Genomic DNA, 16,789 nt, shown 5'->3' on the forward strand with positions numbered 1-16,789 from the left:
TCTGTGAACGCTGCATGAACTATTGTTTTATGGCATTTATACCATTTGCAATAGAAGTGACAGAAAAGTCACGGGCTCAGCAGCACCTGTAGCATCCCACAACACTTTCAAAGATCATATCCATATAATTAGGATCCCCCCAAGAAAGTACTGATTACCACAAAAAATATTGGGGCTATAATATAGATGAAATGTCCAAACAGTATAAGCTTGTTGGGTTCTATCAAATGTCTCTAAATATGTATGGACTAACCATTATACAAAACCAGTCAAGACCACAGTCTTCCCTTACGGGAATAATTAGTATGAGTTCACCTCTCTATTCCCTCTCTTTCAGCTCTCAGAATGTGGTTGTTTAATACGCTGGTGCCACTTGAATGAATACTATAGCATTGTTGTTTGTTGTGCTTTCTTTTTTCCCCATGTGTAACTGTTTGCCAATAGTAATGACTTGTCACAGCCGTCTAGACAAATACACACAAACTAGTCCTGGTTTTCCCCAGAAAGTTTTGGAACAGAGGTGTATTGTTCGCTCTGTTTCTGCAGCACGGCCATGAATTCTCCACTGGGTGTTTATTATCTTTTAGTTGCATGACACTGGAAGGCTGCAAGATGATAAAATATGAATAAAATGTGATAGGCAGCCAGCCAATTAGGTGACGTCATGCCCACACAAACACTCACTCACATTAAGGAGATTGTTTTTGTGTTCCTTAAACAGTTTTGCATAATTCCCAAGAAGCGTAGCTTTATTTGACAGCACGTGATAACACTATTAAAACAAAACCCACGCTTCTTTCATTGGTTGTGCTGTTTCCCACTAACATACCTCTGTCTCAGAAGTCATTCTAGTCGTGTAACTTGACACAATGGGCTAAGAGAGATGTAAATAATGTTTTCACTCTCGGCTGGTGGGGAAAGATACCAGAGATACCAAGGAATCAAAGAGAAATTAAATCCTTTCAGATGATGCTGAAATCCAGAGGCATAGCTGGGCATGCCTGAATGCCACTGCATGAGAAGCCAAACACAGGTGTACCTGAATATGCATGAGCGCCTATGCATTTTTTATACACTTGATAGGTGTTTGCATATATATATATCAATATACTTGTCTTCTTCAAAGACAAATAACACAGTATGATAAAAACCTGTAGGATATGGTTTTATTTCTGACTTTCAAGAGCTACTGCTCTGCTGTGCGCATTAAAATAACCATTGATCTTTAAAAAAAATCTATCAAGGCAATAGAAACTGAGATGACATGTAAGTAAATGGAAAACGGCTTGTTTTATAAGCACGAGTATCGGTCATGTTTCATCCATCTTGAGAGGGTTGGCTCATGCACAGACAAGCTTCTGTCATTTTGGGAATTTGCCTTAATATATCAAGTGATATAAATGTGAATGCATTGCACAGACTGCGATCTAATGCATAAGGACAGGGTTACAGGGGAATGTAATCCCCTACACCGCATGACTCTAGCACGCAGACACAAGCTGATTCAGGAAGAGCAGGTTTCTAGCCAACATCCTTCCTAAACACAAACACCCTTCAACAGCCAGAAACTTTTTTGTTCCAGTAAGAAGTTATGGGTGAACAGCAAAATTTGAAATTGAGTCAAGTAAAGAAAACAAAAAACAAAAGAAAAAGGTTCCCAAGCAGACGCCGGCATTGTTTTGCTGTTTGTGATTCCCATGTTAGGCATTTTATCTTAACTAGAGTAGCTTGCAGCAGTTGCAACAGCAGATAATCTCTGATAATCCCATGTAGCACACTAAAAATTACAAGCAACCAGTAGCAAGGAGTGTGAGGGTTAGGCCAATAGTCAACCCATGATATGCATTTGACTACAAAACAAGCATGAAAGAAATTAAATGAGAGCAAAGTGGAATCTCCTGCCTAAGCAAATATGGCTTATGGTGGAGCTTTCCTGCTTTATATCCTTTTTATAGTGAGGATAAGGATTAATGTGCTTAATTCACTGTCCTCTCAGGGTGGGTTATAGCCAGTATAAACAGATGTAACCCTGATGGATCAAAATGTGGGGCAGCTTGTCATGTAGAAAAACACTAATCGACTGCCATCAAGCAACCGTTGTGTTTGAAGGGGCCATATTCAAGATGGCATTCCCTCATTGTAATAATAATAATAATAATAATAATAATAATAATAATAATAATAATAATAATAATAATAATAATAATAATAATAATAATAATAATAATAATAATAATGTGTGGCTTGCAGTTGCTTAAACAGTCTTTTCCACTTAAAGCAATAAGAGTTAACATCTAACGGCTCTTATTAAGTTCTGATATTTGAAGTCTTAATTTGGAAATACTCAGAATGTCTCATGGGAGAGGAGCGAGAGGGCGAGCGCTCCAAATCCTTTGATACTTAAAAAAAGTCATGTCCTACTGTCAGGTCTTATATCATCTGGAAGTACAGATGCCTCAGTCTGTCTTGTTCACCCTCCCATGGCCCTCTCTTTCTCACTGCAGGGGGACATTCCTCAATCCTCAGCCTCTGGCATGCAGTAAATCTGCCTGAGAGAGACCTACTCTCTCAAGCCTGCCAAAAACAATCTGCTAGGAAAGACGTGCGGCTATTTATCAAAACCCAACCTCATGTTTGCCTTTTGTTCTCCTGACAAGCGCACAGAGCCATCAGGAATAAAATATCTTGTGTAAAATAGAAGTCTTTCTTGTCTGCCAGAGGAGAACTACCTCAAGGTCGAGCTGTGGTGACGGAGCCACTGTGAAAAAGGTGTTAATTGGGACAGGAGGAGCCTCACACAGGTGGAAAGTAGCCGTAGCTGGCAGCGTTCCTAAAATTTGTCTTTGCACACCTGGATCTTGGGATGAAGGATTCCTTAGACTGACCTGTGCAGTAGTGCAGAACATCAGGGGTCACCTGCATGAATCTGTGTTGGACTCTTTTTGATTTTTCCTGGCTGTTTAAAGGCCGTGCAGAGAACACTACATGAGAAAAGGAATCAGGGCCTGCAGGTAACGGACAGTGTAAAGTCTGTGAAATAATTTGTGAACTTTTGTAGGGCATGGGCATGAACCATGCCACACCCAGCATTTACCTCCTAAGCTAGTGTGCACATGTAACGTGTACAGTATATTCATGAATTAGGAAACACAAAAGCCAAATACAGTAAAAACAAAGAAAAGCAACACAGAACAGTGCAACTACTATGTACTGAAGTGCCATAAAACAAGAGGCAGCAGATTATTCATGACAGTTTGAGTTTAAAATGATCCAAAACGGAGTTCTGGGTTCATTTGTGTAAGTAAGGAATTCCACATGTCGACGCTCCAAACAGAAATTACGATTTCCACAATGGCACCCATAGATGCTGCACATGTTACTGAGATTTATACAAAAAGCTTTAAGAGGAAGCTCACTGCACACCCGGGGAGCCAAATTGTGCAAACATTTATATTATACTTTTATGCTACTGAATATAATAAAATGACCAAAACTAAACGCTGTCGTTGTGTGACCTTACTGACTTATTGTCCATAATTCTAATTGCCCATCTTTATAAGGGGCCCGATTTTTGCAGATGCTGCTTCCGACCAAGAAATAAAACAATAACTGAGAAGAAATGCAGTTAGCACCATTGTCTCACAGCAAGAAGCTTGGGGGCTAGTTCAAAGACATCCACATTTCAGCAATATTTGGCTCTAAATTGGCAACAGGTGTGAATGCTAGAGTGGATGGCTGCCTCTCTGTGTTAGCTCTATGAAAGCCTGGCGACCTGTCCAGGGTGTACTCCGCCTCTCACCCTATAACAGCTGGGATCCAACTTAACCACAACCCTAAATTGGATGGATGGATGGATGGAGAAATCATATTATCATCTAGTTTGCCTTTGCAACCTTACTCACCTTTTCGACTTGTTTCTCAAATCTTAAGATGGGAATCTAAAAGAATAAATGGATATTAAACCTCTGAATTCTGTTCCATCCATTGTCCATTAATCTTTAGATCTGACTCAGTTTGAGAACTGAGCTCTGGAAGAAAAACAAACTGACACCATTTTCTTATTGTTGAGCATGTTTTCAAACCATGCGCTGCCATGGACTGTAAATGATGGAGACATCCTTTATGCATTTTACTGGACTCCATTGTCCCAGTGCGCTGTGACTGTGGAGTCGATCTCTGCAGGACAAAGCCTTCAATATCACATTCACATAAATGCAACTCAGAGCTGCCACTTAACCCAGCCTGCATCATGTGTTTGGACTCTGGGAAGAAATCAGAGGACTCATGGCAAAAACCAACACAGGCAAGGGGACAAGCTGAAATTCAACACACTGAAAGGACCTCACTGGCTATTGTTTAAAATATATTCAAGAACATCACTTATCCACACTTTGAACCAAACCACATCTCATATAAGCTGCTCTCCGTTTCATGACCGAGACAAATCTCAGTGACTTACTGTGGAATCTTTTTGAATCCACACCCAAACCATGAGCACCAAGTTGCATGTGAAAAGATTTTTACAGTTTATACCCCGCAATGGCACAGCATGTCTGGCAGTCATGAAGGGCACAACCACCAAAAAGCTCTGCTGTCTTGTTCCACTGCCAAGCCATAATTACAGCAATAAGGTTGGAGAGGCTCGTTAACCTTAATCTAGGAATTATACTGTGGCACCAGGGAAAGGAGGACGTGTTGTGTTGTGTGCTTGTACATAGGACCTGGAATTAGACATTTACCACAGAGGGGGGCTGGTGCTGCTTTGAACTACACCGAGTGAGAGTTGTGGTTCATGCAGTTCACAGAGTGCCGTATAGATCCTGCTTGAAACTCTTACCTACTGTGCACTGTTTGAAATGGAGGGAAAGTCCTTTTGTTAGCCTCTACCGCCATCGTGTGGTTTAAATGTAGCATTGCTCACTTATCTTATATACAATGTTTTGTTCATTAAGCCCCACTGACCTATGAATATCTCAAGGATAAAAATGGCAGCTAGCTGAAGGGAAGAACAAGTGTTGTTTCTACACATAATAGACAACTTAGCAAAAAACAATTTTAGCAGCCAGTCGCAAAGACATGAATTGTTACCATTTCTTTTGTTGAATATATGCACCAACAAGGTGATTCCCACAGAGATGTTAGCTGAAAACTTTCGAAGAAGTCGAAGTCGAAGAAGTAGAAGACCACACTTTAGTTGATCATCATAAAAAACATTAGCTATTTTGCAAAGGTTAACTGACTATCATTTGACCATTTATTACTTGTAGTTGTTCTAAAGCTAAGGATTAAAGGCATGGATGGAGAGGTTGGTGTGGAAAATTGAGAAGTTTATCTTTTGTGCTTTCCAACTTTTAACATGATTCTGACATGATTCAGCACAATTATCAATTTGCATGACAATTTGAATATTCTAAAGAAGTACACACAAGGAAAACTAACTTTGGCTCCTCCCTTCTTCACAACGCAGCAGCAGCAGCAGCAGCAGCAGCAGCAGCAGCAGCAGCAGCAGCAGCAGCAGCAGCAGCAGCAGCAGCAGCAGCAGCAGCAGCAGCAGCAGCAGCAGCAGCAGCAGCAGCAGCAGCAGCAGCAGCAGCAGCAGCAGCAGCAGCAGCAGCAGCAGCAGCAGCAGCAGCAGCAGCAGCAGCAGCAGCAGCAGCAGCAGCAGCAGCAGCCTCTCCCACACCACCACACTGCTCTTCTCCAGCTTATCACCTCTGAGGGTAATTGGTGGTAACGAGGGCAGATGAGCAGCAGGTGTGTCCTAAAGGAGACGGCAGGGGCAGAGAGAGACAAGGGGAGGGGCAAGAAAGAAGGAGGAGGAGAGGGAGAAGACAACACCACGCCCGCACACTCCCACAGCCTCACAGGATGTAACAGAAGCAGTTCCCTCTTGTATTACATGACATCGAGAGGCTATTACAACAGGCCAATTTACTGCTAATTCTATGAATCGCCAAAAAGTTAGTAAAATGTTGCAGCGAAGTAGACGTTTCTCTTCATGTTATTCTCAGGTGCATGAAATCGTGTAGGCGAATGTTCCGTATCATACAGGTCTTTCCTAAGACCAAAATTTGCTTCCTTAGAACTGTTTGTGGTACAATTGCTGATCTAATCAAAGACATTCATTGCCTGCTCAAGATTGCAAATATGTTGCAAACCTCTTGCAAACTGCAGCAGGCTATTTGGTCATCGCTTGTTCAGAAGAGACCATTAAACAGGTTCAAACGTGTCTTAGCTGTCACAGTCAGGTCAGCACTGAAATATATAAACAGATCTGTGTAAGACAGACACATGTTTCTACAAACCCTGAAGGACATGAAAGAAAAATATATGGCACAATAATATTTGCACCAACATTCGGTAGCAGGTTGTTTAAAGCAGGTTATAGTCTAAGAACCGCATGTCGCTTAAACCACTTGCATACTTTTTAGTTCAATTGTTTTAATGAATTCAGGTTAAGTGATAAAGATCAGTATCAGTACCTACACAACTTTGGTTTCAACTTTTCAACTTATCTTTCGCAACAATTTTATCTTCAGTAGGAACCTTAACAGTCACAAAGCCCACCCCAGTCAGTCTCTCTTGGTCTGTAACTGACTGTGACTTCTTTTTTGTATTTGCTTCTGAGAATTAGATTAGAAAATTGGTAATAGGAAGGCTGTGGCAGACACCAGAGTCCTAGTACGCCTTTTATACAGAAAAACACTAAACACTAAAAAATACAACAAAAATACAACGAGATCGAAAGATCAGTGACGGACATTTTAGATCAACTGTTAAACTGACACGCAGTTGTTCGCACTAAAGGAAAACACCACCATCATCTCATGCGGCTACCACATCGCCGCAAGCTGCAAGGCTGGAGCTGAACAACAACAAATTCTCTCCCTGATAACAGGACTGTGTTTATCTCCCATCTCCAACACCTGGTCTGCTAACTTCCAAGGCCGATGTTTAGACGGCGGGTCCAGCTCAGCGCCCTCCGATGGCAGCAGATGCGGATAGCTGTGTCTACATAGGCCTACTTCTCGCCCCTTACCCACCCCTGTTGCTTGTCATGTGCTTCATGGTGTTGTAATGTGATAATTTCTGTGCTCTCCTCAGAGTCCAGCAGGAGTAGAGGTCTCTTTTTTTCCCTCCTCCACTTGCCCATTGTACTGTACTTTCTGTGTTTTTCCATAATACTACCAGTATTTCACCGGAGGGTAACCTTTGTGTGACAAATAAAGGTTTTCTGAACATACTAAGAACTAAAACTAAACTGAAACAACAAAATCCACTCTGGATACTAACAGAAACTAAACTGAATTAAAAACAAAAAGTCAAAATGAAATAATAATTCAAATCCAGAATTGAATTCAAAATCCTGCTCCTCACATACAAGGTCTTAAATAATCAGGCCCCATCTTATCTTAATGACCTTGTAGTACCATATCACCCTATTAGAGCGCTCCGCTCTCGCTCTGCAGGCCTACTTGTTGTTCCTAGAGTATTTAAAAGTAGAATGGGAGGGAGAGCCTTCAGTTTTCAGGCCCCTCTTCTGTGGAACCAGCTTCCAGTTTGGATTCGGGAGACAGACACTATCTCTACTTTTAAGATTAGGCTTAAAACTTTCCTTTTTTCTAAAGCATATAGTTAGGGCTGGACCAGGTGACCCTGAATCCTCCCTTTGTTATGCTGCAATAGATGTAGGCTGCCGGGGGATTCCCATGATGCATTGAGTTTTTCCTTTCCAGTCACCTTTCTCACTCACTATGTATTAATAGACCTCTCTGCATTGAATCATATCTGTTATTAACCTCTGTCTCTCTTCCACAGCATGTCTTTATCCTGTCTTCCTTCTCTCACCCCAACCGGTCGCAGCAGATGGCCGCCCCTCCCTGAGCCTGGTTCTGCCGGAGGTTTCTTCCTGTTAAAAGGGAGTTTTTCCTTCCCACTGTCGCCAAAGTGCTTGCTCATAGGGGGTCATATGATTGTTGGGTTTTTCTCTGTATCTATGAAGCGCCTTGAGGCGACTTTTGTTGTGATTTGGCGCTATATAAATAAAATTGAATTGAATTGAATTGAATAAAAATAAAAAATAATTAGAAAATACAAAATTAAACAGTGGTGAGCTATGATAGTTTGAATTACCAAAAAAAAGTTAGTGCTGGTTCTAGCAGAAAAGTGTCAGATTGTTGTGTATCAGCTGATTGCTCATGCATCAGAGCTGGACCACAAAGCAATGGAAGAAGGTGGCCTGGTCTGAGGAGCCCATGTGGATGTTACTTTGACATGCACCACCTGTTGCAGACCATGTACACCTTTCACAGAAGACAGTTTTATTTATTACTTTTATTTATCTTACCTACCTTCAATGGAAGGACAACAAAAAGTTATTCTCAAAGGCTTTTCCCTCCATTGTACACTACCTTTGTCATCTGCATCAAAACTCTGCTCATCTGTCATAGGACACTGTATTGATGGTAATGTATTTTGTTTCCCACAGACAAAGATGACACAATCAGTTACTATGACAACAATGAGTAGTGAAAACCAAGTAACTGTTGCACTCCTTCTGTAGGTTTATGCTTATGCATATGATGCCGAAAGGATGGCACAGCGACACAGGGCCTGCACCTACTCTGGTTCCCGTTTTATTTTAGGGTGATTAAAATCATCGGTAGCACATTTTGCTGCATTTTTAGGAAATGAAATTCAACTTAAATCTGTGAATAGTGGCAGTGACTTTTCATACACAGACTAACATTTATAACTCCCCAATTTTATGTCTCATATTAACATGTGCCAGTCTGTCTCCTTTTCAGGACTAGTTTTCCTAGGTAAGCAGCTAATTTCTTTACTTGGTAACATCATTTTTCGTGGTGGTGTTTTGAAAACAATTCTATGAATCGCCAAAAAGTTAGTAAAATGTTGCAGCAAAGTAGACGTTTCTCTTCATGTTATTCTCAGGTGCATGAAATTGTGTAGGCGAATCTTCCGTGTCTTGGACCTTTCAGGTTTTTCCTATGAAGACTGAAGCGACACCTCCTCCGTCTAGACCTGAGAGAGCACTCCCACTCACACAGTCAAACACATAACTGTCCTCTCTGTCAGAGAAGTCGTGCTGCTGCTGAACTGAAGCTGTGAATTCATTCAAAGTGTTATTACATACAGAAGACGATTAAACAACAGAAGGAGCAGTCGGGTAAGCAGTAACTCTGTCATTTGTTTTTTTATATGTCAAATAGAGGTTATTAAGAGATGCAGATAAAACTAAGTCTAATGTAAAGTGTGAAGCTGTATGTAGTGGCTGCAGTGTCTTCCACTCACTAATAATAATTAGAATAATTACTTAGTGTCAGGACTGATATTAGACGAGGACATCTCCCCCCTCCCCCTTCAAAAATATTTTTAAAATAAATAAATAAAATCAACAAAACCTTTATTTCAAATAAAATTCCTTTATCAATTTCTTAGTATGATATTTGTATAAAATGAATATTTTGGGGAAGGTAATGTCTTTCTCATAATGTTAAACTAAATTTGAACTCCAAATTATTATTATTAATTATAGCATAACAGGATTATTACATTTTGACTAACTTGTAATAAAGCGATTAGATTTGATATTATCAGTAGTTGAAATCAAAATTGTAAAATTGCTAACTTGGTTTCTTAGAACTGTTTGTGGTGTAGCTGCTGATCTAATTAAAACCATTCATTGCGTGCTCAAAACTGGAAACATGTTGCAAACCTCTTGCAAACTGCAGCAGGCTGTTTGGTCATTGCTCGTTCAAAAAAGTCAATTTGCACCAACATTCGGTAGCAGGTTGTTTATAGCAGGTTATAGTCTAAGAACCACATGCTGGTTAAACCACTTGCATACTTTTGTAGTTCAATCTTTTTGATGAATTTAGGTCATGTGCTAAAGATCACTATCAGTACTTAACCAACTTTAGTTTCAATAACGTCTCTTACGTAACCATTTTGTCTTCAGTGGCAACCTTTACAGTCACAAAGGCCACCCCAGTCAGTCTCTTTTGCTCTGTAACTGACTGTGACTTCTTTTTAATACCCTTATGTTGTGTAGTGCTACAGTAAGATGCAGACTCATGTGTCCTCTTATCAGAAGCAATTTCCTCTGAGAATTAGATTAGAGAATAGGTAATAGGAAGGCTTATATGCCTTTTATACAGAATATTGAAATGTTTGTTTGAAGACAGTTTCTGTTAACACATTAGAACTACAGTTCTGCGAAACACAGTTGCAAATTGTGATTTATAATCACTTTATTGTATTGCTTGCTTTTACTAAGACCTTTGTAACACCCCTTTCAATCCTTGGAATAGAGATTTGAATGTTTACCTGTGTGCTGGGCCAATAGCTAAGGTTCGACTGCTAGAGCAAAGTGGATGACTAATGAAACGCTCAGAGAACTTGGTTTGATAAACTTGTATTCACAAATGAATAATCACATATATATACAATGAAAAAATAGCATTGTAGAGCGGAAGTTGTATTTACCTCTCCAGCACTTATTGAGCACTTTTAAGGGCATTTCTTATCACTGCTATGCAGATGATATTCAGATATATCTCCTTTAAGCCTCAAGATGTTTCCAAGCTACAGATTTTGCATAGATGCATAGACTCCGTTAGAGGTTGATTGGCTCTAAACTTTCTTCTACTAAATGAGTTGAAGACTGAACTCCTCGTTTGTTTGGGTTATGGAAAACTTGGGTCCACTTGCTACTTTTACCAAAACTTCTATCAGGAACCTTGGTGTAACTTTTGACTCAGCTCTGACTTTGGTCATGTTAAATATCTGGTCCGCTCCTGTTTTTATCACTTGAGAAACATTGCTAAGCTGAGTCCCACTGTATCGCGCTCCGAATTAGAAATAGTCATTCATGCATTTGTTTCATCTTTCATTCATTGTTTATTGTTATTCTTTGTTTACTAGTTTATATAATGCCTCTTTGGAGCATCTGCAAGTTGTTCAGAATGCTGCTGCAAAGCTTCTGACCAAGTCCTCCAAGTACTCCCATGTCACAGCCCTGCTGCACTGAGGGTGTGTTTTTGGACAGCTCTTTTAAATTCGGCAAACAAGTGTCTTCTGTTGTCAAATCTTGCTTCTATTGCGTCTTATTTGCAAGGCCAGACACTATGACCCGCACAGGGACCTGGAAAAGCTTCTCCACGCCTTCATGACATCTAGGTTGGATTACTGCAATTCCCTTTATTTTGGTCTTAACTCTACTTTTCTCCATAGACTGCAAATTGTTCCGAATGTGGCGGCTCATTTCCTTACTGATACCGGGCGGCGGGTCTCTATTACCCCTGTCCTTGCCGACCTGCATTGGCTTCCCGTTAAGTACCGTATTCAATTCAAAATCCTGCTGCTCACCTTTAGAACTATTAACAATTAAGAGCCAAGTTACCTCATTGAACTACTTAGATTACACACCCCTGATAGAGTACTAAGATCATCTTCCCAGTCACTTTTGGTACCACCGAGATCCCGGCTGAAGGCTAGAGGTGACCGTGTGTTTGCCTTGGCTGCACCCGTGAGTCTGATCCATTCAATTCTTCAAATCGCAGTTAAAAACCTGTTTATTTAGCCTCACCTTTTCTACCAGTTAATGCTTGTTTGTTAAGTTAGTTTAATGCTTGTTGCAATTATCGTTCTATTCTTAACTATTTTAAAATTTTTCTTGACTCCTTTATCTTTTACACATATTGTTCTATTATGCTTTTATATGTATTTCTTTTGTTTCTGTGTTTTTAATGCCATTAACCTGCTAGCATGTTTGGTACTTTGCCATGGCTTTCATCTTTCTCTATTACTTACTTCTGACACTTTTGTATGTTAAGCACTATTATACCACTGGTTTTTACAAGGACAAGCTCCAACATATATCAGTGAATTTTTACATCCATACATTCCCAGCTTCTGTGAAGCACTTTGTGATTTTCATCTTAAAATGTGCTATATAAATAAAATTTAACTTTACTTTTACTTACATGAAAGAAAAATGGGGCTCAATCATGAAAAATAATAAACAAAACACGCTCTGTGGGAATTTGACTCAGTCTCTCTCGTGTCAGCCCACACCCTTAAGTGTGAGTCCAATAAGGGTTCTCTTTGCAGAATGTGCAAAGGAGCTATGAGGTGCAATTCTGTTCTACCACTTAAGTAGAATTTGAACAGTTCAAGGCTCGTCCAAAGAATTTAACTTTCTTCTCAGAACAATCATATCAAGGACTCCTGGACGGAGCGCTCGCCATCTTTGGACTGGATCATCAATGAACCCTGACCCTGACAACACCCTGACCTGTATAATACAGTCAGAGTAACATTCAAAAATATACATTTAGTCATTCATACATGTATTCTTTCCCTTTCTTTCTTTTTCCTCCATTGTACACTACCTTTGTCATCTGCATCAAAACGGAGTAAAACTCTGTCATAGGACATTGTACTGATGATAATATATTTTGTCTCCCACAGACAAAGATGACTCAATCAGTTACTATGACAACAATGAGTAGTATGGTGTCCACAACCATTAATCCGTTCCTGGACTCTCAGTTTCGTTATGTGCTCATCCCGGTTTCCTACATCGTCTTCTTCATCCTGGGCTTCATCTCTAACCTCTATGTGCTGTTTGTCCTGCGCTGCATCCATCAAGCCAAGGCCATGGGAGAAATTCACATCTATATGACCAACTTGACCATTGCTGATCTTCTGTTTGTGTGTGCTCTTCCCTTTTGGATTGACTATTATATCCGTGAGGGAGACTGGGTTTATGGAGACGTCATGTGCCGGGTGACAGGCACCTTCTTTTTCATCAACACCTACGGCACCATCCTCTTCCTTTCAGCCATCAGCATCAACAGATACTGGGCGGTTACTCGGCCTCTAGACGCAGCCTCGTCAAACCGCAGAATTCGTGGAATTATTGTTTGTATTTGTATCTGGGTGTTTGTTCTGACGATTTCTGTTCCTTTTCTGGTGAGTCCAGGGATCAACGTGCACCGTAAAAACAACACCGACATACGTCGCTGTTTTGAGGGATACCAGGGTGGAACTAATGACAAGAAGAAAAAAGTGGCTGTCACTCATTTTCTAATAATTGGATTGTTTTTTGTTGTCTTTTTACTCATTGTGATATGCAATGTCCTTATTGCTCAAAGTTTAATTTCTAAAAATTCTCCTCAGTCGGAAAGTCAGTCTTCAGGAACACAGTCTAAAAAGCTCACTGTGACATCCATATTTAAATGGCCCACAGGGGTGAAACGGAGGGCTCTCCAGATGTTGCTGGCAGTGGTGGGAGTGTTTGTTCTGTGTTTCCTGCCACACCACATAGTTCAAGGCCCCTGGGCTCTGGCAGTGCTGGAGATCGAAGACGGCTTCGGCCACGTGAAGTACAGCGAGACCACTCGTCAGTTGCTGAACGACGCTCATCAGATCACCCTGGTTCTTATGGGCCTCAACTGCATTTTGGATCCTGTAGTTTATTATTTTGCCACAGGGAAGTTTAGAGGACAAATCAAGGCCCACATTAAAAAATTAATCCCATGCACGCAAACTCGGAGCTACCACTTAAACCAGCCTGCATCACCTGTTTGGACTCTGGGAGGAAATCAGAGGCCTCATAGGAAACCCACAAAGCCCGGGGGGCAGGATGAAACTTATTACACTGAAAGGAGCTCTGTGGTTATTTTATAAAGTATTTTCAAAAATCTAACTTATCCAGCATTTTGAACCAAACCACATCTCAGATAAGATTCTCTCTATTTTATGACTTAGATGAATCTCAGTGACTAACTGTGGAATAATTCTGAATCTTCAATTACATTATTAAAGAGGACATGAAACACCACACATTTGAAGGTTAATTAGCTCAGTGGAGCCCTGTTGTAAAAAAACAAAAAAAACAAACTGTAATTGAGGTAATATGGATTTAGGAAATAATTGTTTTAGGTTAGAGTTTTTAGAGCAAGTCTATGGTTTGGTTGGTTTCTGCTGATAGACTTACATTAGGATATGTTAGTTAACTAGTGACAGAACCAACAACTCAGAGGAAAACAAAGAGACTAAAATTAAAAAGCAGTCTAAGGGAATCACATTTGTACTGCCCCTGGCTGCAGCAGTGAGTCTGATGATAATAAACCAAGGAGGTACTGTCTACTTTCACTCTGTCAATTTAGCAGTAAGTCATCTTTTTCTTCAAAATATAAGGAAATGAGGGGTAGCTCAAGACTTCCACAGTGTTGTACCTTTGGCCTATACCTCTAACTGACCTGTACCTATAACTGGTTTTAATATAAATACAAGAGATTTGTGATTTATGACACATCACCTTGTGGAAGTTAATCTCTGTTTTTGTTATCTTGTGACATTATTAGAACATTCTCATAGACATGATGGATTGTTTAATGGAAGTTGATTCATGGAAGATAAATTGTTAAACAATATGCAAAACCCAATTTTTATGTACTGAAAACTCTTTATCTGTCATTCTTCTTTACCATTTTTCCCCTCTCACCTACCTCACATGTTTTTATTCTTATTTCCTCATCTGTGAGGATCTCATTGTTATGGGAACCCACTGGTCAAACCTTTTTTTTTTTAAATGAAAGGACATCTTTTTTCTCACCTTTCCACATTTGCAGGGTTCCCTCTGAAATGTATATGCGTTTTTGTAAATAAAAACATGAAATCAAATTTGATCAGAGGATCTCTGCCTTTATTAATTCCTTGCATTCTGATTGAATGCCTACAATGATAGCACATGATGATAACTGAGGGCCAGTTAAGTAAGTATAGCAATTTTAAATATGATGATGTCAACTGTGGTGGCAGTAGCAATACAAAGATACTCTTCTAAAAATCAGGTGCAGGAGTGTTACAGATGTGCAACTCTGCCACACATGCCTGTGTAGATCTTTGATGTGTTTTATTAGGAGCAATGAAAGGGTTAACCCAATAATGTTACATCAGAGGACACCAAAATCATTTTAGCTTATATCTCAGAAGTGTATAACATAACAGCTAGCCTTACCAGCATGAACCAACCACATAGTGAACAGATTAATAAACATTGCACTTCTATGTAAGTGGATTCTCTAAATGTATTTCTTTCACATTTTATTCGACAGTGCTCAGTTACATTTATAAAAATGGGTCATCATTTCAGATGAAACATTATAAACTCTCATTCTCGTGAAAAACTACAGATGTTGTTGGACAGAGAGAAACTCAATGTTTGGCAGACACACCTGTTCACAGTAAAGTTTTTACACCATTTCTGATAGTTATATACTGCAACAAGAAAACCAAGTGACTGTTGCACTCCTTTCGGTTTGTGCTATGTACATGATGCAGAGAGGATGGCACAGTGATACAGGACTTGCATTTACTCTGGTTCCTGTTTTATTTTAGGATAATTAACCCCCAAATTTTATGTCTCATATCAGCATGTCCCAGTCATTCTCCTTTAAGGAACTGTTTTCCTGTGTAAGCAGTTCTTTCTTTACTTCGTAACATCATTTCTTTGTTGTTTCATGTTATTATCAGGTGCATGAAATCGTGGAGGTCAACATTACATATTTTGGACCATTCGGGGCTTTCCTAACAAAACTGAAGCAACACCTCCTCCGTCTAGACCTGGGAGAACACTCCCACTCACACAGACACGTAAATTCCCTCTCTGTCAGAGAAGTCACTCTGCTACTGAACTGAAGCTGTGAGCTGAGCTCACTAGAACTGAAGAAGCTTCTCGAATGAGAGGTGAAACATCTTCAAGCAACTTGAAGAAGTCCAGACACTTTTCTTTCCAAGCTCCTTAGACTACAGAACGATGGTGGTACAGGGTGAATTTTTACCCATTTACATTTTTATGTTTTGTCAACATTAAATGAAAGAAAAGAAACAAAAACTGTCCCACAAAATGCCTGTGGACATCATTGACGTGTTATATTAGGAGTGATGAAAATATGCTAATGAAATCAAACAAAACATCAATCGGATCTTTATTTAAACTAACTGATTGGTCAGTTGCAGTGTTGATCATGGAGCAACAGTATTTTGATGATGCAACTAAAACATCAACACGGAGATATCTGATAAATCACCTCTGACCATGGATGTGTAACGGCCACACAGAACAGCAAGCTAACCTGTTTATCCTTCACAACACTGCCTTGTATTTTCATGCAACCAATGAATAACACAAATTTAGCGTACCTCCATTTGTTTTACAGGACCTTTCACAATACAAAATATAGTATAGAAAAACACAGCTTCAAAGCTTTAAATTTCCAGTTTATCATAATAATCTAAAATGATTGCCAGATATTGAAAGCTGAGGTTATTCTGAAAAAAGGGCAAGGGTATTCACTTACCAAAATGAGTACCAAACTACCAAATGAGTTCAGGCGGTATGATGCTTGACACTTTCCTGTGATTATTTTCATGTTGGCTTGAAACAAAATATCAAAACTTTGCCTCTCTGAAACGTGAAATAGACACAGTGAACTGGCTTGATTTCACGATTTGACATGATATTAGGTTGGATAAACCCCAGTGATTGAGGCTACATCAGTAACATTGCTATTTATGCATTCTTATTCCCTCAATTTAGGCCCAAATCGATTTGATGTTTGAAGGCACACAGTGTTGGGAAATACAAACTTCCCTCAAATGTGTTAAACTTAAAGTAATGAGTCTATTTTGAAGATGAAAGGAGTAGAAAATACAGATATTTGTGGTTAAATGTAACGAGTAAATATATAAAAAATCG

At 39.7% G+C, this 16,789-nt stretch overlaps 1 protein-coding gene across 1 annotated transcript; it reads left to right on the forward strand.

Moving 5' to 3' along the window:
- The first annotated feature begins 12,498 nt into the window (after positions 1-12,498).
- LOC147307141 (platelet-activating factor receptor-like) lies at positions 12,499-14,654 on the forward strand. The gene has a single exon (XM_086275093.1). It carries the CDS (start codon positions 12,499-12,501, stop codon positions 13,711-13,713), a length of 1,215 nt encoding a protein of 404 aa, XP_086131219.1. The 3' UTR covers positions 13,714-14,654.
- The last annotated feature ends 2,135 nt before the right edge of the window (positions 14,655-16,789 follow it).

Source organism: Aulonocara sp. 'chitande type north' Nkhata Bay, linkage group LG19, assembly GCF_057382095.1.
Source record: "Aulonocara sp. 'chitande type north' Nkhata Bay isolate Kocher_YH1m ecotype deep benthic linkage group LG19, A_spYH_male_GT1.1, whole genome shotgun sequence".
Taxonomy (NCBI): Eukaryota; Metazoa; Chordata; class Actinopteri; order Cichliformes; family Cichlidae; genus Aulonocara; species Aulonocara sp. 'chitande type north' Nkhata Bay.